The sequence below is a fragment of the Podarcis gaigeae genome, assembly GCF_964106915.1.
Source record: "Podarcis gaigeae genome assembly, chromosome: 2".
Classification (NCBI taxonomy): Eukaryota; Metazoa; Chordata; class Lepidosauria; order Squamata; family Lacertidae; genus Podarcis; species Podarcis gaigeae.
Genome location: NC_139679.1, coordinates 45145992 through 45170666, shown reverse-complemented (window position 1 = coordinate 45170666; position 24675 = coordinate 45145992). Strand labels below are relative to the sequence as shown.

The window sequence follows — 24675 nt, the reverse complement described above, 5'->3', positions numbered from 1 at the left end:
ATCCTAGCTAAAGGATTAATAATAATAATAATAATAATAATAATAATAATAATAATAATAATAATAAAGGATTGTTTGGGAGATAGAGGGGATGGTGAGAGAGAGCTTCTTTGGCCACTGCATTACTGAAGACAGCAAAGGGCCAAACCAGGAAGTCCCTTTCTAGCTCCAAACATGGAACTGGGGATGGAGGCAGAGGAGTACCCCGGCCTCAAGTCAGGGTTTAGGGCCTAGGAGAGGGGCAGCATCTTGACAACCACAGGTTTTGACCTAGCCTCCAAGGACATCCAAAAATGGTGAGCCCCAGAATGTAGTATGGTTGGTGGATCATTCTTTGGCCTTAGTCAAGTTTCAGAGCAGCCTGAATAATTGTCCACCCCAGGCTTTATTTTTTTTTATTTATTAAATTTGTTTACCGACCTTCATCCATATATCTTAGGGCTGTTCACAACATGGACATACTGGGTATACTGGACAAGCAAAACACAGAACATCCTTTGAAAGATTAGGGAGTGCTTTGGCCACCTGCTCATATGGGATCTGCGATGGTAATTTCCCCAGACTTTTGAGAGCTTCAGGCCTTGGTGTCCCCAGAGCACAGACCCACAACTTGCATCTGGAAAGGTTTCTAGTGATCTTGTATTCTCAAAAATGTCATGTATATCACCATATTTAAAATAAAAGACATTTATTTATAAGGTATATATCCTTCCCTTCATCACAAGCAGCTTCAAAGGAAGGAAAAAGAAAAGCATACAATAAACTCATTCAATAAAACAGCAAAACCATATCAAATCTCAATGGCTTAATCTGCTTCCTATAACAATACCAACAGTGGCACCACAGTAGCATGTGGTGGGGCAGAGCCACAGAACCGCCCTCCCAACACAGCTGCTTACCTGGGCATGGCTGGGCTGGAGATGCAATGAGCCAGGGCCCCTTGGGTGCATCAGCTGGCAGCAGCACTCATGCAGCCCAGATTCCACAACCATCCATTTAAGAAGCAGCAATATTGGCATTGATGGCAGCTCTACCCCACCACAAATGTTGCTTCTGAATACCAAGCGGCTCAATAACCCTGATCTCCACCAAAGGCCAAGGAAGAGCTCAGCTGTTAATCCCAGCCACACTTTGGTGGGAAAAAGTTTCCAACAGCTAGGGTATCCCCACTGAGAAGACCCTATCTCAAGTTAAAACTTCAATAGGTGATGGAACAAGAAGGAATGCCTCCCATGTAGATTGTAAAACTCAGGCAAGGCAAGACCAAGAGAGCTTCTACTTCAGGTAACTGGGTCCTAACTTGTTCAGGAAACCACAATAAAGTCTTGAACTGGGCTTGGTGGCATACAAGCAGCCAACATCAACTCTTCAGAAGTGGTGTTATATGGGTTAGAGCAACTGTATGAGTAAACATCCTGGAAGACACATATTGCATATTCAAGGACAGCCCCACCTAGAATGCATTACAGTAATCTAATCTAGACATCTATGTACAGTGAGCTATACTGGACTGCTGCCTTCAGTACAGAGTGTTAATCAGCGCTCTTTGTCTGGACCCAGAGGCACATGATCATGTGTCCACATAAAAAGGTGAGGTGGAAGAATATTAGACACCCCACCCCACATATATATACTACTGGGCATACACACACGTACTCCTGTGGTGGTTGCTCTCAGAGGCACCGCAAGAAAAACAAACTATATTTACATGAGGTATACCCCCCATGAATATATCATTTGTGCACTGGGTAAACATGCCTACTGATGTGCACTGGGTAAACATGCCTACTGATGTGCACAAAGACAGAAAGATTAATAAACAGAGCATGCTGTACATGTGGGTGCATAAAAGTGCAAATGCCCATTGAGATCTAGCCACAAATGAATTGCTTCTACCAAAGTCCTATAGTGCATCATCTGAATCTGCGACCAGAAGATCTGCTTGCCGAGCTGCTTGCCTGCCAAAGTGCCAGGGAACCTCCTTCAGCATCCCTGCTCCCTCCCTGCCTTTTCACCATTCTGGCTGTGCATGCAGGCTGAGACTCGCTTAGCATTCAGGGCACGTCTGGAAAGCTCCTTTAAGTAATAGTGCTGGGAGGACTCCCTAATCAAGAAGCAAATGCTGCCTGGCATACTAATGAATTGCATACTGCTATGGATGCAGTGGGCAAAGAGTGGCAGCAATTTCCTAGCCATTCTGGATGAATGTGTGAAAGAAGCCTCATGGAGTGTGGGGCATTCAGGTATATCACCCCCCCCACCTGCATTCTGATATAGTCCTGTGAGAGCAGTACTGTGCAGATTTCCAGAACATGCAAATCAGCACCTTGGTGCCAGAGGTCAGCCCTAGAACACGTGAAGCAGGACATTAATTTGCGCTGCTACCTCCTACTCATCAGAAACAGCCTTCCGTTTTTCTCTTCAAAGCCCAATGAATAAATCTAGAATGCTTGTGCTACAAAACACTCAGCAATTGGTCTTTTGGGTTCTGTGAATCAGCCTCCGTGCGGTCTCTTTGGTCACAGCCTTAAAACACATCCACCAACCTGTATACAAGCCGAGAGCCTATTTAAAGAGATGCGGGGAAGCACCAAGTGCTGAGATGATGACCCATGTTTTCTATTACTAGCTACCAGGGAAATACGTAGAGGAAATAGAGGATAGCTGATGCTCTTGGCAGCCGCCACACATCCCTTGTGCAACATCTAGCTTGGCCCTTAACCTTCTCATTCCGCTCAAAGAACGCAGCAAGATTAAATATACTGCATTGTTTTTCACCTCCAGGCACTCCTCTTTAGCATGTTGCACCACTCACAGCTCCCTTCCATCTTAGCTTGAGAATCCTCAGCAGCACTGAATGGAGACACAAATGAGGACATCAAACAGCCACCCACTACTCTCCAAAAAACACAGAGCAGGGGTGGGAGAAGCAGTGGCCCTTCAGGTGCTCCCATCATCTACGCCTACTGGCTGTGCAGGCTGGAGCTGATGAGAGTTGGAATCCAACAGCACCTTCCTCACTCCTGACAAACAGGAAATGTAACTGATCTCCTCTGCAGGAAGAAGCCACACTGGCTTTGAAAATATGGGAAGCAGAGCCACCCCCAGGGAACTTAACAAACCCCTCTCCCACAAGTCAGACTCCAGCCCCCCTTCCCCTGATGCACACTTGCCCGTGTCCTGCCAGTCCCTGCCAGGCACTATCCCTGTGGAGAAACAACACTGTAAACCAAACAGCACGGCTAAACATGAGTTACTGGAATCACAACATCACACACCCACACCCCAATCCCAGGAATTGCTACTATATTATTTGCTGCCAAGCCTACAGTGATGTTCCTCTGCTTATGTGTATCCCCAGGATCTGTTCAGGGTGTTCCTTGTGGACAGAAGGTCCTGTGTGAAGCAGACCAGAGAGTAATCCATAGGAACGATGCAAGGACAATTTTTCTTTGGACAACAGGCTCAGTGGGTGCAATCCACAGAAAGCTAGAAATACTTAGGTGTCCAAAAGGTGCACATAAATCAGCACTTATTTCAAACCATTTAAACCACTGCAATTCTAGAACCAGTGCCGGATTTACATATAAGCTAAACAAGCTATAGCTTAGGGCCCCACTCTCTTGGGGACCCCAAAAAATTTAAAGGGAAAAAACTGGATGTACATTTCCAAAATATAAGATAAAAAACCAAAAAAAAAAAAAAACCTACATACAGCAACAGTGTTTTGTGTTGTGTAGGCTCCTTTGATGTATGTAATGGGCCCCGCCTGCTATATAAAGGGCCCTATTACCTTCAGTAGCTTAGGGTCTCATCAAACCTAAATCTGGCCCTGTCCAGAACCCATGGATGTGCCAACAGAAACAGTGGATGTAGTGATCAAAGTGCCTAAAAAGACAAGTAAACCAGAACAGCTGTGGCATTATCCAAGTAGGAGCACTGACTTCTTCAGATTTTTCTTAGAGATATACTCTCTAAACTAAAATGGCTTCTGAAAACCTTGCTTCCAAGTACTCTATGAATTACTGTTCCTAGGGAAATACGAAGAAGGGGACAGCAATTCCATGTAATGGGAGCTTCACTTGAATGTAAGTTCTCAGGGGTTTGTGGCATTCTCCTTTCTCTTCGTTATAGCGCTTTTCATTGTAAAGAGTGATCTCTCTCTCTCATTCATATATATACCGGTATATATCCTCTCAACAACTTTGTGAATTAGGCAAGGTTGTGAATTAGTGGCTCAGCTTCATAGATGAGGCGGGATTTGAACCTGGGCTTCCCTTAGTCAAATTCAAAGCTGCCTTGAAGCAGAGGCATCAGACAAAGAGAGGGAAAGTTTTCATGCTTTGTTCAAAGATGACAGAAGCCACCAGACCGGGCAAATAATGAGAATTTATCAGCGCTACAATCCCCCTTCAATCAGTCTCAAAGAAATATAAACCACCGTAACAAGACACCTGTTGAAACCGCAGGAGTAAAGCACATCAGCTACATTCATTGAAGCATCAGCGAAGGGGGGAGAAGCTGCAAGGCATGGCGGAGCAAACCTGCAAATAGCCCAGCACTCTCTCCATGGACTTCTCTCTGCTGACTAGATGCTCTTCTCATATCCAAGAATGCACAACAAATGAGAGCTTCTGTGGGTGTTGTGAACACTCAACCACCAATAAACATCTTTGTTTCGGAAGGAAAAAGCTTTTGTTCCCATCAGAGGAATTGTGAGCAGGTTGGGAAGCAGCAGGGAACAAGCACTGCAAACTAGAAAAGTATGAGAGCACACAGCATCGCAGGCAGGATGTACCTGCTACACAAAAGATCCAGAAATTCATGCTCATGGGCCAGCCTTAAAGCTGTGGTGACCAAAAACATGACGGTGTCCAAAAAATATGTATCTCTATTAGCCTACACGTCTGCTAACAAGGGAGAACCAGCAGAAGTTAGTGGCAAAGATGAGCAACAGCCCAAACCTTCCATTTGGAATTCTAATGGTGAAGGTATATGCAACATTTGAAGAGCAGTGGTGGTGGGAAGTTTGAAAGCACCCCATAGTATGCAGGACAAATATACCATTTTCGATGATAAGTCAAAATATTTTTATTATTTTTTTTTAAAAAATCATTCTGCAAATTTTCAGCACAGCAGAGTGTGAACTGGTAGGAAATTGCATTGAATAGTGGAAAGGCAGGGGTTATAAATGTGTAGAACCAACAAATAATAAACAAAGGAAATAAAAGCCACCTTCAGAAGGCACCTATTGGCTAGAATTCATGATATTACCAACACATTCCTTCCATCTCTACAATAATTGTTTTCAATATGAAATGTCTGCATTTTTTATAAAAAAGAAGAATGATTGTATATCACTACCAGCATATCTATGAGGCTTAGATTCTTTAAGATGCATAACTTGGCTGTAGCATGATTTAGAGAGACAGGACTGATGGCTAAATCAGCATTCAACTTGCATCTCAAAACTGGAATCCAAGCCAGAAGACCTTATGCCAAGCCTTCCCCTGTTCTAACTAGACTTCCCTCTCCTTGCATGTCAGAGAACAGAATCTGAGAATTCAAACTCCCTTCTTGACTCTTGACACTGCCCAATGTCCGCTAGACAGAAGTGCCTCTACCAGACTGAAATTAAACAAGAACTGATAACAATTTAAAAACCAGCTACTTACCCTGTGAGAACCACCACAAAGTCCATCACATTCCAGCCGTTCCTTAGGTAGGAGCCTTTATGGAAAGCAAATCCTAAGGCAATAATTTTAATTCCAGCCTCAAAACAAAATATTCCAATGAAGTATGGTTCTGTGTCATCCTAAGGAGAGATTCACAAGGGAAAATTTTTATATGTTAAATTTTTATTCCACCCTTCCTCCAATTAGCTCAGGGAAACCAATATGGTCCTCTTCCCCATTTTATCATCACTACAATAATGTGAGGCAGGATTGGGTTCAAAGATAAAATGACAAGTTCTGAAGGAGCTACATAGTGAGGAGGGAACTGGTCTTTTGGGTCTTAATTTAAGGTATAAATATATTCTAGGAACATTTTTCTCTTTCCCAACATATCTATTAATACCAATTATTAGAATACAAAAATCATTTGCTGCTTTTTATCAGAGTATCCAATATGAGCCAGGCTACTAAGACCTTATCAATGCATCTAAGGAAAATATGCATAGGATTAGGTATGACACCAACTTTAAATCCAAATTATGGAGAGGCTGCGCTGCTAATGAGCCACCACTCTCAGTTTTCATTCAATCACATGCATGAACAATATTTTATGAAAACAAGCCCAGTGGAAGCTGTGTTTGGGTCAATCTGTTAGGGTCCAGACTTAGAGAGTATGAGCAATACTGAGAAAGAGAACTCTCAACCCAGAGAAATATCTCCAGTTCCCATGTCAGCTGCTGCGGTAAACAGGAAAAGAAAGAAAATGTATGGTGGCACTATTCTAGGGGCAGAAGTAATGTTAAAGGGAGCATGAGCCTGCTACTGAAAACAGAAATTGAGTGTGGAGCTCCCGTCTCTCTCTCTGTGCCCCCTGTGACCTGACCCTATGATATATGTTTCCCCACTAGCATTCCACATAGAATTGCCAACCGGTTGTGGGGGAGGGGGGGTGTCTGCTTGGTTTTCTTACTCTCTTGAATGATACCAGATAAGCAAGGGGCAAGGGCACCTCCCTGGCAGTTTTTACTTAAATAGCTGGATGTGTTAGGTAAATAGGCAGCACCAAACACCTGGACCCACTAGATGAGGCAGAAATTCCTCCTAGGCCCTGGCTCCACTGCTACATTCCAACCATGCACCAGAATTTTTGAGTTGGCAACCTTAGCTCCACATCACTAGGTGAGAAACACAAAAATAACACTGTCAAGGCACAGGTTAAGTTTATTGTGCTTTACAGAAAGGGAGAAGGAACTTGACACAGGACTCTAATTTTTGACATTATTATAATGCTCCGTTAACTCTGCCATAACAATGTTTAAAAGGGAGAGGTTGCTACTCACCAGTCGTTCTGACATTGGCGTCTTGTCTCCATCAGGCAGATGCTGCTCCAGAGCAAGAACAATGCAGTTTGCTATGATGGTTGCTAAAATCATGTATTCAAAAGGAGTGAGGCACAGTTAAGGAAAGTCTTGCATATGGTTGGATCTTCTAGGTTCAGTCAAAACAAAAAGCCCCACTCCTCAAGTAAATACGGTCTACCCACCTTGGATCAGATACATATGAAGGATGTTAGAATGTTCTTTAGCCTGGAATGTGCAGGAGAGAATGGCTTCGAAGTGGAATAAAATCTGTGTTCCAGTCAATGCCATTCTTTGTACTTTCTATGTTTACCAGTCAAATGAAAACACAAATTTAAGCACTAAGGTAAAAAATATACCTCCTTGAGCCCCTGCCAGGGGGGAAAGTGGGATATAAACAAATAATAAGGTGGTTTGAAATCATTGGATACAACAAAGGACAAATATCGACTAGTCACCAGTGCAATTTTCCTGAGTGCAGCTACAAATCAACATCATCATTTGATTAATGCCAATAGAGATAATTTCTAGAGCACCTCAACTTACTGGGTAGAGCACAGTGACAATTCTTCACCTTCACCAAAATACAATCAATGCTGTCCTTTCTGAAAATTCTGACATCTACTCCAAAATCCGCCAAGGTTTTTCAGTGAATGCCAGTTGCAGGCCATGCAGAGATTAACATTGTGTATTCACATTAACAGAACAGAGGCCGGAAACAGAGGCTAGAAAAAGAAAGCAGCCCTACAAGACTGTCCCTTACTATGCCCTGTTTTATCATTTACCCATTACACACAAGCTTCTTCATATAATACTTTATCTTGCAGTAACCTTTTAAACTCCTTTCTTTTGTGTTCAGAACATTAATTTATACCAATATTTAGAGTTGATAGGGATATATTGAATTCTGAATGATAAAAAGCACATTATGTGGAGTAATTTACTCCATGAGTCAAGCAACCATGTGTACAAGTGTAATGGTGTTACGTTTGGATCTAATTCACTTAAATAGGAACAGGAGTGCCTGGCTGTACAATTTCCTTGATGCTCCATCTCCTCGCTCTGTGTGTTTATGAGCATCTATTAAAGAAATGCATAGATATCTCAAAAGTAAGAGCTCCCAATTAAAAGCCATGAAGATAAGAGGGCTTCAGTGACTTGCATTTGGCTATCCTCACAGTTACATGGAGTGTGAATTTTGCAGTTGTGAGTCTAGATTATTCATACTTGACTTGAACCCTCTTTAAACATCGTTTAGAAGAATATTAGGAGGGTCAGTGACGCTGTCACTGTTTCACAGAGGAGCCAAGCCATTGGCCCTGTGCCATTCAAGAGCTCTGCAGCAAGAGAGCTGGAAACAGGACTTCCAGACTCCTGCTTTTGCTGTGAGTAAAGAGTTCCCGTCTTAGCTTTTGCAGATACAGATCAGGATTTTCTTGAGAGCCAGCTGTGTGCAGATGTTTAATCTGTGCATATTTGAACTCAATAACAAACAAAATGGAATGAGAAGCATCCACTCATCCTTGGAGCCGCACCAAATCACAGCTCTATTGTGCATTGCTCACCATGTGCCCACTGGGCATGCATCTCTAGTTCACAGGGCTGGCCCAAGATATTTTTCTGACTGAGGTGAAGGACAAGATGCCCACCCTTTCAACAGGTTCCTTCAGCACTTGCAGAGAGACCGCATCCTTCACACCACACCTGAGGACAGAAGGATAACTTAGGAGAAACAGGGCAGGTTGCAGGACACATAGCTCTGTCCTCCAATGCCCTGTAGTTGTTCTCCAGCCCCCAATGTGTCTGCTTCACTCTACTTAATAGTAAGACAGACTTTATAGTCTTAGCCAGGACACACCGGTGAACACACAGCAAACATGTCTACCGAGTACACTGGCATCTTCATGCAGGGTTGGAAGAGCCCCATTTGAAACCCTAGAGGGGCATGGCTGAGTACTGAGTACTCAGCTAGACAGAATAATGGTTTGTCTTGGTATAAGGCGGATTCCTATGTTCCTATATGAGTGGCTGGCCTGCAGATGGAGCACTTCGTGCCCTTTTCTTGTGGCCATTTTCATTTCTTCCCCATGCGGTGGCAATATATTACCTGGAATTTGTTTTTGTTGTGTGCATGGGTTTCCCAGTTCATGTCCATGGTAGTAGAGATTGCTTGTTGCTAGGACTTTGCTGGATGGGAAGCAGGTACAATTATGTGGCATATACCATCTCTCATCCTCCAACAGGAGGCTCCTCATTGGCTTACCTGTGTGAAGTGGTTGATTCTTGCATGCACTGTTCCACCTGCTGAGGTGAGGCTCTGTGTGGGAGCTTCAGGGCAGGGAATCTATAGGAAATCTGGGAACACACCTGCCAGGAAGCATCTGCTCATCTTTCTCCATGGAGACCTGATGCTCAGGACCTGACACACAAGCCCAGTTATATAGGAAGTGTTGCACAAACCACTCGAGCACCTTTGTGGAGGTGTAATGATGGGAAAGGTAGCTGCACTAAGTGCTAACTGATCACTACCAGCACTGCGCCAAAAGCATCTATTAGGGAAAGCAGGAGAGCCAATTGTTCCACTTGTGTTTCAGACCACAAGTGATTATTCTTCAGGAGCATGAGCAACTAAATCTCTGGTTATTATGGAATATAAACAGGAAGCACAATAAAAGCTCTTAATAAATGCCTCACCCAAAGAAATCTTTCCCAAATCTGTAAACATACGCATAGCTTATTGTTTGCAATCAGCACCTTCTTAAAAAAAATGGCTGACCTTGGGCACAAAAGCACAAAGGTGTGGTTCTATTTATGGGTCTTATTTAGTCTTTGACAGGGTAGGATCTTACTGACAGAACAGACTTAGAAATGCTTAAATGGATGGTCTCACACATTCTTAAACCGACATTGGCCAACTTAACACTAAACAGTTTGGAATTTAACACAGTTCATTCTCTTCTAGGATTTAAAATACCAGATCTTGGAATTTCAGACAATCCTCTCTTAATTTTTCCCCAAAGGTGTTTTTGAAAGATTTTCCAAGATGCTGATTAATCTGCATCAAGTGACCAAATTATCATGCATTCCAAAAGAAACAAAAGTTTGAATTATTGGAGGAAATGGAGGAAAAAACCAAAACTGTAAGACCAGCAGTCATTAACAGTCGTCAAAAGCTTTACCACCCCATCAGCCAATCACCCATTCCCACCACCCTTCTGAGTAATACCCCTCCCCACTATATATAAGGGCCTGGTGACTTCTGTTTCAGTGTATCTGAAGAAGTGTGCATGCACACGAAAGCTCATATGAATAACAAACTTAGTTGGTCTCTAAGGTGCTACTGGAAGGAATTTTTAAATTTTGTTTCGACTATGGCAGACCAACACGGCTACCTACCTGTAACTATATCTATTCTAGAAACCTGGTGTTAAGCTCTAGGACTTCAGCCTGCCAGATCTATGTGTGGCTTTTACACACACACACACACACACACACTGCTTGGAGAAGAGTGCCTCTGATTATGGAATCATCTTCTAGACCGTCCCTATTTTTTATGAGATTCGATCACATCCTGGCAAATTCAGGCTGTGTAATTATAGTTGTTTTAAAAAGAAACAGGAAAATATAAAGGAATGTGTGGGTTACCCCTTGATGTGATTCAGCATAATCTAACCTCCCCAGAAACAAATGAGAAAGAATGTTTATTAAATAGCCAGTGCTGCCTAATCTCCCTGCAAATGAGCAAATCAGGATGAATTCTCAACAAACAGGTCATTCGGAAGCACCCTTTGTATAGAGATCCCAACTTTCCAGAGACAGCAGAACCAGCTGCTACACATACAAGGCACAGCTTCCATAGCAAGGGGCTGGAATGCAAACAGATCTGCATCTGAGCCCTTTCTTGAACATATCCCCGTACTTGAGCCAGGAACTGAAACCTCTGCTGTTGCTCCGGACGGAGGCTGCCTCCCTCCTCGTCCTCCAGTCGGAGTTCAAGCCCCTGCTGTCTGCCCCCCCCCCAATGCTCCTTGCTTTGCTCCTGCAAACCAATGCGCCTCCCCCCTTCCCTCTCACTGATGGATCACTACGACTCGGCGCTGAAAGGGTCAAAAGGAAAAGAGCTCGCAGCTCGCAGCAGCCAGCGAACGAGCTTGCTTTAAAAAGTGGAGCAGCGGAGGCAGGCGCTGAAACGTGCTGCTGGGACCGGCCCAGTTCTTGGGGTGGGTAGGTGGGCAGGAGGATCTGAGACTGCAGTGCGCGCCGCCTGCCTCGCAGCAGCACAGCACCGTCAGCTGCTGAGCCACGGAGCCCGCTGCAGGCCCTTCCTGCCCATTGATTGGCTTGCGCGGAAAGATGCCTGAATCAGCGGATCCGGTGGAGGAGAGAGATGCGGGGGGAGGAGGGAGGAGGGAGAGTGAGCCGGGGACGCGAGGGGAAGGCAAGGCGAGAACACCAGCCAGCTCCTTGAGCGGAAAAAGAGGGCGAGGAGGAGGCCTCTCGAAAAAGGCAGCTCAGCTCCACGAGCTCGCAGGCGCGCCAAACCAGGCTCCGTGGTTTCTGAGTCCCGAGGGCCACTCCATAATCCAGAGCCAGGCTCAAAAAGGGGCGAGGGGGGAGAGGGTGGATAGCTTGGGTTCCTGGCAAAGTACACAAGATGCAGTTTCCTTCCTATAGCAATCCAACGACCATATGTTCCAGGTCATAGAATAAATCCCAGCCAGTTTTGTACTGATGTTGATGACACACTTGGCTATACAGTGGTACCTCGGGTTAAGAACTTAATTCATTTCGGAGCAGTGGCGTAGCGTGGGGGGTGCAGGGGGGGCTGGCCACACCGGGCGCAACATCTGGGGGTTAGGGTTAGGGGGCACAAATCCACGGGTTTGGGGGGCGCAAATCCACGGGTTAGGGGGCGCAAATTACTTGCCTTGCCCCGGGTGCTGACAACCCACGCTACGCCACTGTTTCAGAGGTCCGTTCTTAACCTGAAACTGTTCTTAACCTGAAGCACCACTTTAGCTAATGGGGCCTTCTGCTGCCGCTGCGCTGCTGTAGCACAATTTCTGTTCTCATCCTGAAGCAAAGTTCTTAACCCGAAGTAATATTTCTGGATTAGCGGAGTCTGTAACCTGAAGTGTATGTAACCCGAAGTACCACTGTACACTGAAATAAAAGGGAGGGAGGAATCCATCCTTTCCTACATTTGGGCATGATCATTCAAGTGTGCTAGGTGGTAACTAATCTGCCCTGGATTTATGGCAAGCCAAGTGAGTGCAAACAACAACTACTACTACAGTGGTACCTAAGGTTACAGACGCTTCAGGTTACAGACTCCGCTAACCCGGAAGTAGTACCTCGGGTTAAGAACTTTGCTTCAGGATGAGAACAGAAATCGTGCAGCGGCAGCGGAAGGTCCCACTAGCTAAAGTGGTACCTCAGGTTAAGAACAGTTTCAGGTTAAGAACGGACAAATTAAGTTCTTAACCTGAGGTACCACTGTATATTGATACAGGTGCCTACTGAAAAGATCTATTTTTTAAAAAGCAACTATACCAAAAGGAATTATTGTGAAAATAAGAAATATTTAGGTGGGGGTGCCAAATTTTGTCCCTAGCTCAGGGTGCCTTATTACCAAAATCCAACCCTGAATTAATTCACATAATATGCTCAACAATATACTTCGCTATTATGTCCCCACTCTTTTTTCTTCAGTTCACTCTTGAAATTCCAGGCATCCTCCTCTGCTTCTCACACATATTTCTAGTTCTCAAATATGGTAAGTCTGGGGATGTTCACATTACTGCTTACTCTGCATCCAGTGCATGCCCAGTGGTCATTTTTGAAGCCACATTCATAAGATGTGAGCCACACTCCATCTCAATCCTGTAGTTTCTTGACAATATATTGCTGTGTCCCTCCCTTAAACCTGCTTCAATCTGAATAGAGCAGTAGATGAGGAGTAAATGGAAGTGTGAACACAACCTACAGTAACAGCTGTTGCAAACGCAAGTGATAGCATAAAAGCAGAGGTTTTCAACCTTTTTGAGTCTAAGGCTCCCTTGACCAACTACATTCTTTCTGTGGCACCCCTGTGGGACTCAGGATATGTCACCCCTTGCCTGCAGAGCTGGCAGCCCCTCACCCCTCCTTTGTGGAGTGTTCCCTCAGCCTCTTCTTTTCTCCCCTCTCCTTGGGAGTCCTCCAGGCATGCCACAGCCACTCCTGGTCTCTGAGCCACCTCAGCTCTTGGAAACCAGCGCCCCCTGGCCAGCCCTAGAGGCACCAATTGCCTGGGTAGCTTGTAGCCAGGGCTGCTGCAACAAACAGCTGTGCAAGGCTTTGGGAGGCAGAGGAGAGATGGAAGGAAAGAGGGATGGAAGGAAAGAGTGTTGCCCGTGGCACCCCTGACCATCATTCAAGGCACCTCAGGGTGCCATGGCACACACTGGCATAAGGAATAAGTTCTAGGTTTGTGTGTTTTGCAGGGGCAAGGAAACCCAAAATGCCATGCACATCAGGTGGCAACATCCACAACCCCTCTCGGATATGAACAGCACTGTGCAAATGAAGCCTGAACTGCAGCTGGGGTGGGGGAAGATCTCGCTGCATTTCAAGCCACTAATGTGAACAGAAACTATGCCTGGGCTGTTCACTTCAGAGTCTGGGGGTGCGGGGCTCACACAACTGAATGTTTCATGCCACAAAACTGTGTGTTCCACATGGAAAACTAGCAGGTCAGGACACTGACAAAAGCTTCTTTTGTTTCTAAGTGTGTGATTTAGAAAGGGTTCTCCAAAAGTGAGAAGGCAATGGGCCATTGCCACTCTTCCCTTCCCCAGGATGTGATGCCAATAAATGATTACTTCCCGCTCCCTTGCCAAACTGGGTACAGAACTCCGGAGCCTTTTCCTTCAAGCTCTGAAACTCTGTGTATAAACAATCCTGCATCTTGCAAAAACAACCACCACCCTTAGCTTCCTCAGTCACTTTAATCAGCCATTTTTATCATCTGAAACACCCACACCTACACATGAAGTAAGCTATCTGTACCTAACCTTTTGACACAAAGGGATTAATTTTATTTGAATTATGACAGAGAAATAACCAGGACGTCCATCTTGGAGGAACACCATGCCTCTAGGCCTGAATCCTTTACACATAATGTTTCTAGGTATATGTCTAATATGGAAATCTTTAATGCAGCAAACTTGTGCTTGTTATAACAGTGGCACACTTGCCACGGAGCCACAACTTCATGCTGTTGTGGCAAACCAGTTTTTGTCTTTTGTGTGAAAAGTGCCCTAGGAGTAAAAGATAGCCTCTGAATCAACCATCCAATCTATGGACACAGATAAACTAGCTTTAGTAGAGGACATTATCTAGAAACCATCAGCATAGGTAGTGCCATCTCTGTGGCCTATTAACTGACGCTGAAACAGGGTTTTACTATGCCATGGCAGACTTGCTTTTTAGCAATTCTTCCACCCCCAATCCTGCCCTGCACATTTATGTTGGGTGTGCAAGAAATTGGGTGTGCAAGAAACTGTAGAGCAGGCCTGCCCTAACTGGATTACAATAGGGAGTTTTCGTGCCCAGGTCCAGAAGGCAGCAAGGCTGTTCATTAGAGCATGGTGGGACCAATTCATTAAAAAACCTGCTTCTTTCTCTTTCTACTTGTAGAGGACAAAAACCCATTCCTGGCCAAGCAAGAAAAGAAAGGAAAGGAAGCAATAGCAACAGCCTAGTCTCTGTTCCCACAGGCAGCAAAGTCGAGAAATGGCTGTGTAGCAAGGGCAGTTGCTTGGTGCCGAACCTATTTTCAGCACGCTGGCCAGCTCCTCACCAAGGCAGTCACCTCCGCTCAAACTGCGACCTTGCAAGAAAGAGTTTGCATGGTCTCTCTTATCTTTGCATGGGAGCATTTGTAGGCCAAACCACCAGGATGACACTTGACTCTGGGCTGGGAGCTACACCGCAGAAAAAGAGCCTCAGTTACAGCTAGAGAAAAAATGGCCGGGCAGAAGACAGATCTGAGGACCCATGTTGGTGAGCAGATATATAAGGACCCCTCCTCACAATGAAAAAATCCCCCACTATGGGTTAAAAGTCTGCAAATAAGGCCCTGTCTTGTTTGCATGTTGCAATTTGCTATTCCAGCACACAAATGGCAAATATTTTGATTTAATTTACCACCTTTGGGAAGTTATTATTAATCATTTATATAGCTCTTTTAGCGAACAATGCTTTGGTCTTATCTGATTCATCTCCACAACAACCCTGTGAAGCTGGCTACTGCTATTCTCACTTTACAAATGCTGGACGGAAGTAGTATGATTTATATAATTATATATAATTATATATATGATTTATATAATTATAAATTATATAATTACAGCAATCCAATGGCATTCAGTGGTGTGTGCACAACTAGGAAAGTCAAAGAGGGTAGAACCCTGGATACACTTTTAAAGAACAAGCTTAAGAATGCCAGCATGTCATTCTAATACACATGTGTGCTATATGCGAAGGTACCATTGCCCCATACTTCCCAGCTGAACTGTAATGGAATTTCTGCAGCTGTGAATTCCCTAGACACATAGCAACAAATGCAAATGGCACCACTGAGCAAAGAACCTGCACATTTCTGTTGTTACATTAGACAGAAGATCACACACTCTTTCTGTGAGGCTCTCACACGATTGCAAGGCACAAGATCACAATATTAGAGCTAATTCACATTTCACCTCATATCTTTGCATATTCAACTCATAGCTTTGCATATTCAGAAAAGGAAAGGGAAACCCTGCAAAATGCCGCAGAAATCCCACCCAGGAGTGTATGAATGTACTGTAGAATACACATGATGATCTATGTGTTAACACTTCACATCCCCGCCCCCAAGACTTCTGCTTCTGCAAATCCTCAGTGGCAAAGTACCCTGTAAATTGGCTCAAAGTTTGAGTTGCAACAGATTCCATGCATATACATCATCATTACCTAAGTTAAGTTCCCCTAAGACCAGTAAAACAAAACAAATTCCAAAAAGATGCTCAAGCAGCAGGAACAAAAGCTAATTCAACAATATTCAGTTCACTGGGAGGAAGAGATCGAAGTTAGCAGCAAGTTGTACTGTTGCAGATGCTGGCACAGAATAATTTTATTACCACCAGTCTGACAAGATACCTTAGAAATCTGCCCTTCCCATATAATGGGCAACACTTGTATATCATTCTTGGCATGCCAATATAGCTATTATTCAGACTAAAATTAGACTCTCTTCCTGTGTGTGCCCTGTAGCTCTGCAACCTGGCTATTTAACCCTTTGAAGCACTTAACATTATAGTCACTTTGCTGAGGCACCCCATTCCCCTTTCTCAAAGCCCCAATTATCTTTCATCCCTGGCAGAGTAGTGGGAACATTCACCCCGCCTGTAAGTTTTATCATTTAGAAAATAAACTCCAATATTTTATGCCTCCAGCAAGGAGAAGCTTTTCCTTTTGCAAACTGTATCGATTTAATCCTAGAGGCAACTGGCAGCGGTCCCAGGAGCTTAATCAATATAGCAGGACCCTACAGCATCTCGCTGCAAAACAGCTCCCTCTCCCTCTCTCCTTCTTCCCCCTCCCTTCTCTCTGAAATGCTGCTCAGTCTGAGCCCATGTCTTTAAAAGACTGTGGAGAAGAGGGTCACATTGTTACATGAGCAAATAGGCTCTGAATCCCAGTTGGCACAAACCAAGTGGGACAAGGAAGATGCTGAAGGCGAATCTGACAAATTCATAGAGATGTGTCTATCAGCGGCTATTAGCCATGATGTCTAAAAAGAACCTCCACATTCAGAGGCAGCAGATCTGAAAGCACTACATGCTGTCGAGCAATGGGTGGGACACAATGCTAGTTTGGGCAGTGATGGAAACAGAATGCTGGATTACTTATGACATGGGCCTTTAGTTTGATCCAGCAAGTCAACTCCTACACTATTATTATTTCTTTATTTTTAGACCACCCTTCATTAAAAACCACAGGGCAGTTTACAATACACATAACATTAAAACATGAAACACAACCTCAATGCATCAGTAAACTACAACCATATTAAAAGCAAAGCAAGATTTGGTTCAAAAATCACAATGCAGCTGCATTCTAGGGCACAGTCTAAGGTGCAGACCAACATATTCATTTACAATAAATAAATAAATTATAGACTGCTCCACATATAAAATATCAGGACAGTGTATAACGAAATTTGCAAAAAAAAGAGCATAAAATCCCACAAAAACAATGCATACCAGTATGTTCCAAAGTGAAGAGACACATTTTCAACTGCTGATGGGAGCTCAGAATGAAAAGTGCCAAGAGGAGCTCAAGGGTCAGGGGGATTCTGGAGGTGTGGTGCCCTGTCCTGGGACATAGGTGGGACCATGAGCAGAGTCTCCTCTGCAGATCTCAAAGCCCAGGACAAAAGATGATACACTGAGAGGTGATCTTTCAAGCCACTGGAATTCAATCTTTCTCTTTTGTTAGGGCTTACACATCAACATCAAAACCTTGAACCAAGCCTGGAAGCACATAGACAGCCAGTTCAAAACTCAGGCACATCTCATCCTCTGTGGGATTTGGATGAGTTTCAAAAAATGGGGAACAAGAAGCCAGAAATGGGAATACATTATTTATCACTGGCATGCTTGGGCCGCAGACTACACGTAAAACATAAAATGAGGATTAAATCAGCTACCACTGAAATGGGCAGCAGGCTCCTAGGACGCAGCTTAATTCATACGTGTATATTTCTACCCCACTGAAATGAGGCTTTAAAGAAGCATTCTGTGGCAGCCAACATAATAGGTTCCAAAGTGGACTTGGTTGTGGAGCGTGTGTGCTACCCACAAAAGTTATTTGGTTAGCAAAAGTGCTCACAGGACCCAAAACATTTTTGTCACCTGTTCTACACAAAAGTATGGGGAGTAGGAATACCCGTAGCTGTTGGAGAAGTAATTCAGAGGAAGCATCATTCTCTTCAGACTGCCTTTAAAACCCAAGGTTGCTGGAAGCTGGAAAAGAAACCACAGACAATGGGATATTCCATTACTGCGGTTTCATAATAGACTTCCTTTGTAGAATGTATTGTTATTACTGCTGGTAGACCAATGATTATTTGTCCCGCTGTGGAGCAATGTTGGGGCATAAGTCTGACTAAAGCCAAGTGAGTTTCAAAACATGGACCTTCACACTAACCACAAGCCTGTTTCCCATCTGAAGCCTCAACTAATAGTTCTTTGCTACTGTCTGCCCTCTTTCCCCCTCCCACCATTCACGGAGGAAAGCAGAGAGCTCAAATGTGCAGTGCTAGCGCCACATCTTCCCTTTTCCTCTCTCTGCACAGATCCTGCTGAAATGGAAGTTTTAGGCCCCCTGACAGCAATTGGGCAGGGGTTCAGTTTCCTGCACAAGAACCGCTTTCAGGGAGGGACAGCAGCCAAGAATGTGGTGGTTCTGTGATCTGCATTAGAGGCTTCAGAAACAGGAGCACTTATTAGGGGCTATCTGTTTCCATAAACCCTACACATGTGTATGTCAACCTTCCTAAAAGGACAGAGCAGCCCTACTGACTTTTAGAAAAGAATGAATCCACATCTTGATCACATGGAGGCCAGACAACCTGGCTATAGCACTGTCCATGCCAACCTTGCTTTTCAAGGCAACGGGGCTTAGCACCATCTTATCCAGACCAGACCACACACCCTCTATTTTGTCATTTCCACCCCATCATTTGAGGGCAAGCCCTCAGAAGATGGCTTGCAATAAAAATACTAAAAGCAATGCAACATTAGAATAAATAACATGCAGTAAAAACAGCATCAGATAAAATTATATACAGGGTCCAGCCATAAAATCAATAAAAGCTCAAGTAGCAACACAGCCTAGGAGTTTCACCATACCACATGCCTCTGATTTTCCCAAAAATAAAAACAAACCCCCAGGGTTGCTGCTTTCCCCATCTATTCAGTCCACATTCCCTCCCTTTACTTCTCAACATCAGAGGCAGATCTCAGTAGTCCTTACTTGAGGCAGAAAATGTATAAGTTGCTTATGAGGCTACCCTTACAAAATGGAAAACACCAGTTCTGCAAAGTGACTAGGCTTTGCCACAGGCTTTTAGGCAGATACTGAGTAAAAAGAAAGCAGCACTTCTGGTTTCCTCCACCCATCCTAACCTTCCCAAAGCAATGGAAGCAATACTCAGAATCCCTACTCACTCTAGGGCTAGGAAGTTTGACAGCGGGAGAGATGGGGCGAGTGGGTATGGGTAAAGCAATTGGGAAACAAATGGCTCAACCCCTGCAACCCAGCACATGCTCCGTCTCTTAGCATGTGGTGGCTCCCAAAGCTCAGGTGGTGAGCAGGTCACCTGAGATCGAGATGCTGGCAGTAATGCCTCTAAAACCCTTTTCCTAATCCCTATATGTGAGGCGTGGCTATGCTACTGTGGCACAGCATACCTTCCCTGGGAGTGTTTATCACAAGCCTGTTCACAACTGGGACATTTTTGCACACACTTACGAAGAGAACCGCCCAAAAAGTAATTTCTTGCTTCACTCTGATCCTGCAGTTTTAAGCCTTTCTGGCCAAGCAAAACCAGAGGGGCAGCCAGCTCTGCACACACATTATTCAGCACATGAGCAAGCAGGATTGGGAACATGGCAGACAGGCTGTTCCAGCCAAGGCATTACTGCAATTGTATGGCTCCAGGCAGAAGGCTGGCTCAGCAATGATTACAGCAGCGCAGCTCCAAACAGCAGAGCACTTGTCAGAAGAAAGCGGAATGATACTCTCCGAGCCCCCTGGAGTCCCTGCTTCCCAGATTAAGCATGGGGTGCTCTAAACAACCACCTTCATGTTACACCTTGGTTCTTCTGTCTCGTGGCCCTCTTCTTCCATATTCTCTAGCTGCCCCTCTCAGGATAAGAAAGGACAGCAGCTACTTTCTTATGCCATATTGCTGTTAAAACCCAGCATATCCTTAAGGGATGCTCAAGAACGATTTTTGGTCAAGAGTGGTGCCACCTGTGACCATTTTGAATGTTGAATTGAAAGTGGAAGAAAAACATTTAAAAGACTTGTCCCGTGTTAAGTTTTATGTTAAAAGGTCAGATGCAGGAAATGCAAAAGTCAAGTTAAACTACACTTTTGAAAACAACCAAGGCACCCTGAGTGCAAGAGAAAACTCTGGGATCAGGGCATCAGTTCTTGTGTCCAGAGGGAAGAAAGCTTCACATTGCATTGTGGTATTCTGGGACTGTAAAGCTTGGGTTTTCCATCCCAACACCCTTGGCCATTACCTGCTATCATCTTGCATGTCATCTTTGAAACCCGCAAGCAGGTCTGATCCCATTTCATGTGCAACAAAGGGAGATATGCAGAGCAGTAATATAGGTTGTCCTTCCTTGGGAAATGTGAAAGATTCTCAACGGAAAATAGCCCTGAACATGACTGAACCACAGGTTGCGCTGGAGCCCAACAGGCACAGAAGGAAGGATTAGGGTAGAGAACATTTCTCTTTCTCTCTCACTCTGTTTGTCTCTCTCTCTATCCAGGAAATACTTTGAGAGGACTGACGCTACATCTCACAGCCTGTAGAGGACATGGGCCCATGAGGACAGAGAGGTAACAGTTGGCTCATGTAGTAAAATGGCTCATTTCCCCAGAGGAGGAGATGGGAATGGAAAAGAAGACAAATGTGGGGGAATAGAAGAAGAGGAGGAGAAAAAAGGGAAATAAGACCTGAGCTACGAAGAGAAAGATGGGTGAAAGATGGCAGAGGAAACCACAAAGAGAAGGGAAGCTAAGCTGAGGAAGCAGCTCCTGCTGTTCACGCGTGCCACCTACAAGTCTCTCCTCCTCTCATTAATTTCACCATCACATGAGCTGCAGCCTAGATTCCTCCATGATGAAATATTCAGCTCAGAGGAGTCCAACTGAGATCAAAGCTCCTCGTTTACAGCATGACCCTGGGGAGAGCTACACAGTCACTGCCGCTGGGATTAACCAGAGGCCATGCACTGCTACAGTGTTGTGACAAGAAACCCACAGTGCTCTGCCACTAAAAGATTGGGGGTGGGGGAAGAGAAGCATCAGGCCTCGTTTTCCTCAGTCTCACTGTTCACAAGGACCAGGGTTGTGATAAGGGGGATGGAAGCAGAGCTCTGGTAAGATGTCAAAAGGCATTATTAGGGTAGGGGCAGAAAGAGCTAAGGCCAACTCATGGAGGAAGGAGGGTTGTTGAGTCCAGCAGGCTGAAGAAGAATGTGGATAGGTACAAGAAGCTCAGAAGTAAAAGACAAGAAATAAAAACAGACTGGCACAGAGGTTATACCCAGATAAGCTTCTAAGTTTCCCCACAACCAGTCTGGTAGCTGAGCAACCTGTGACCCAATGGTCTCTTAAATATGCTTACATAACCCTTAAGCCTAGGTGTACAGAAGTCTCTTTCATCGAAGAACAGAAACCTGGTTTAAACCACTGTGGACAACAGGGTTCATGTATACAGAAGAATAACCTTTTGAGGTAGGCCACCTAGTTCCAATTCCTTTGAGTTAGCTGGGTACAACCTCCTCCAGTGCACACAGAAACATACCGTAAATCGCTGGGGATCTTGAAGTCAAAGCCCATGAACCTCACATCCTGTACCACTAGTACCATTTGCAGGCAGAGCAATCTGCTGGCCTAAACTTTTGAAGCACCACTACTGCAGATGGCCAGAGGCTGTGCTGTAGCATTAGGACCCAGCAGCACCAGGTGACTTGAGGAGCCATGGGTAGTCCCATCTGAGTTTATATGACGGCTGCCTCCAGCCTGACTTAACATTATTAACAACTTGTTGATCAGCACACAACTGCAATGCTGCAGGCTGCCCTACTTAAGCTATCACTGACCAGGAAAATTCTCAGTTTCATAACTGTATGTTAAACTGGTTGGTGCTGCAAATTGTAACAACAGAACAGTTGTCCATCCACTAAGAGCTAGTGGAGGGGCAGGGGTATCATGATTAAACCCCCCCCCCAAGATCTCTTCTAGGTTTCTCCTCTTGATAGGAAGTTTCCATTTCCTCTATAGGTCTTAGAAATGACCAACTAATTACCACATTTTCCATGTTTCAAATTACTTGCTTTTAATGCCCTATTAATGCCATCTCGGTTCTACTCTACATTTTTAATAGAGCTTTTAAAGGGGGGGGGTTGGTTGTCCTTTATTGTACAATTGTGTAAAATGTACCTGATGCCCCTTATTCTAAAATTTGCATGGAACGGAACTCCTTTTCTAGCAAATCCCTTAATATTTGCCCAATAACTCTTGAAAAAGAGGTGTATCCCAGTTTCTGAAAATTGGGGGGGGGGACACCCCATCCCTTCTTGACAACTGAAAACGGAGTCAAAATTAATTAATATTATGTAAGGTAATGATTAAAAAAATCCATTTGAATCTGCAGAAATATTGGGGTGGTGTTGATCTGATTTCCCAAGTGTTAATTAATTAACTATTCCTTTTTCTCCTAAGCAGCTGGCATGTGGCGCCAAAGGATCAGATGCCGCTTCCTGCATTCATGTTTTCCTAATCAATGACCAGCTCCCCCCCCCTCCATCCAGCCACCAAATCTTCTCCATTTAGGAAAAACAGCCAATGCAGAAACATTTAGGCTTGTGTGTGTGCACATGCTACTATCTATTTTTCATCCCTGGCGACATTCAATGGAATGTTTGTTGCAAGATCCTTTCCTAGTTAGAATAGGGCAAAAACAAATTCTCTGCACTGAATGACAGGGTGGCCAGCTTGTTTTGGGTGATAAATTGAACGCTATGCAAGGCTGTTACATCCCATAGCTTCTGAGGAATATTTTCTGCCGTCTCCTTCTGAACTTCCTTTGGCTCTGTGTAAGGAGGCCAGTTTTAAAGCTCTCCATCACCCTGGCCCAGACCATATTTCTTCCTTCTTGCCACTTCATCCTCCTTTTGCTCTCTCTGCTCTGTGCAACAAGCTCATCTGCTTTAGTTCTCTTTGTGTTCTTTTTTCACAGCCATCTTTTTATGCCACTACAGCACTGCTTCCTAAGCTTGGCACAGATGCTTCACTGCTATTCATCAAGCAAATCGCCTCTCCAGCAGGCAAAACAAATCTTTTCTCAAAACCTCTATCTTCCTGGCCTACCAAAAGCCAAAGAGTTCCATGGAATTGCCTGCCTCCCAGTAGCCCACACCTTCCCCCACACAGCCCAGCTGCCTTTCTTTCCTCGCCTAGGTACCAAGATCACTCAGCAGGGAGCAGGTCTCATCTGCAGCGCTCAGAGAATGCACATAATACTTGGAACCATCAGGACACAAAGATTCCCTAGAGATCATCTGGCTCACACAGTCCAGGTAACGTAACAAGATTATTTATTCCTAAACAGTATTTTAAAATCTAAAACAAACCCAGCCGACTGTGGTTTATAAAAGCCTGCAAAGTTGGATAAGCAACTGTTACTAATGGATGTTGAAAATCAACAGCAAAAACCAGGACGAATGATGAAATTCTGGTTGCCTTCATTTTTTACAAATGAATTTCGGTGGTGAGTTTGTCATATTCCTGTCTTTCTGAGGTTACTGTAGCAGGATGGGAGCCACTCCATTGTGTTCTCCTTTTATAAGTTAATCTGGTAACAGTGAAAGCGTGGTCACAGGGAGGAAGCCCATAACCACGGAAAATAAACACTGGTGTGGGAAGGACTCATGTTTAATCTAGATCAGTGATGGCCAAACTTGGCCCTCCAGCTGTTTTGGGACTACAACTCCCATCATCCCTAGCTAACAGAACCAGTCATCAGGGATGATGGGAATTGTAATCCCAAAACAGCTGGAGGGCCAAGTTTGGCCATCACTGATCTAGATCTTCCATTGTGACTAGAATAGCACAGCAGGGACACCATTGAAATGATTGGCTCCCATGCAGCAAAGGCAAGGTCGAAAAGACCCCTGTGAGGAGCAAATCTCAGGAAACCTGGATTCCAAGCCACCACATTCCCCACTCTCTACTCCTAGATCTTGCTCTCATACCAGAGCTGACCAGCACTGACTTCCAGAATCCCAGTTCTCATTTGCTCTAGCGTATGCCTCCAGTTTCAAAACCTGATTTAAAAGGATCCTCTCTTAGCTTACTTTTTCTAGCCGGGCCTTCTCATCTACAAAATCTTACAAGAACATAAAGTGCATGTTCTGCTTCCATCTTAAAAGCTAACCTCTTCATTCTGTTCCTGCAACAGAGCTATTAGTTCCCCTTTCCCCTTTTATCTACTTCCACCTCTCTTCTTACAAGGGGTTGGGCTAGATGATCCTCATGGTCCCTTCCAACTCTAGATTTCTATGAATCTATTATTCTTTTGCAGGATGATAGGTATTCAGACATAGGCTTATTATTGCATTAGCCACTGGGGGGGGGGGGAGCCACTTCCAAACAATTCTCCCCCTCTGAAAAGCAGAACCCTCCCTGAGCCTACCAGTTAAGGGCTTGTTCTGGGGAAAGCAGTAGAAATAATAGGGGAAATAATCATGGCCCTCCCAGATAAAATAGATAGCTTGCTGCAAGTACTGGATTGTACAGCAGCTCCAGCA

General features: G+C 44.5%; 1 protein-coding gene across 5 annotated transcripts in view; it reads right to left on the bottom strand.

Annotated features, from left to right (window-relative positions):
- Positions 1–24675, bottom strand: part of CACNA1A (calcium voltage-gated channel subunit alpha1 A) — a 259247-nt gene that overhangs the window by 155787 nt on the left and 78785 nt on the right. For 4 of the 5 annotated variants that reach the window (XM_083717889.1, XM_083717890.1, XM_083717887.1 and 1 more), the window contains exons 4-5: positions 7016–7122; positions 5676–5815 (exon numbers count right to left, since the gene is read on the bottom strand). In XM_083717889.1, the coding sequence (XP_083574015.1) occupies positions 5676–5815; positions 7016–7122 (247 nt within the window). The remainder of the gene's footprint in view (positions 1–5675; positions 5816–7015; positions 7123–24675) is intronic. The other variant, XM_083717891.1, reaches the window with a different exon arrangement.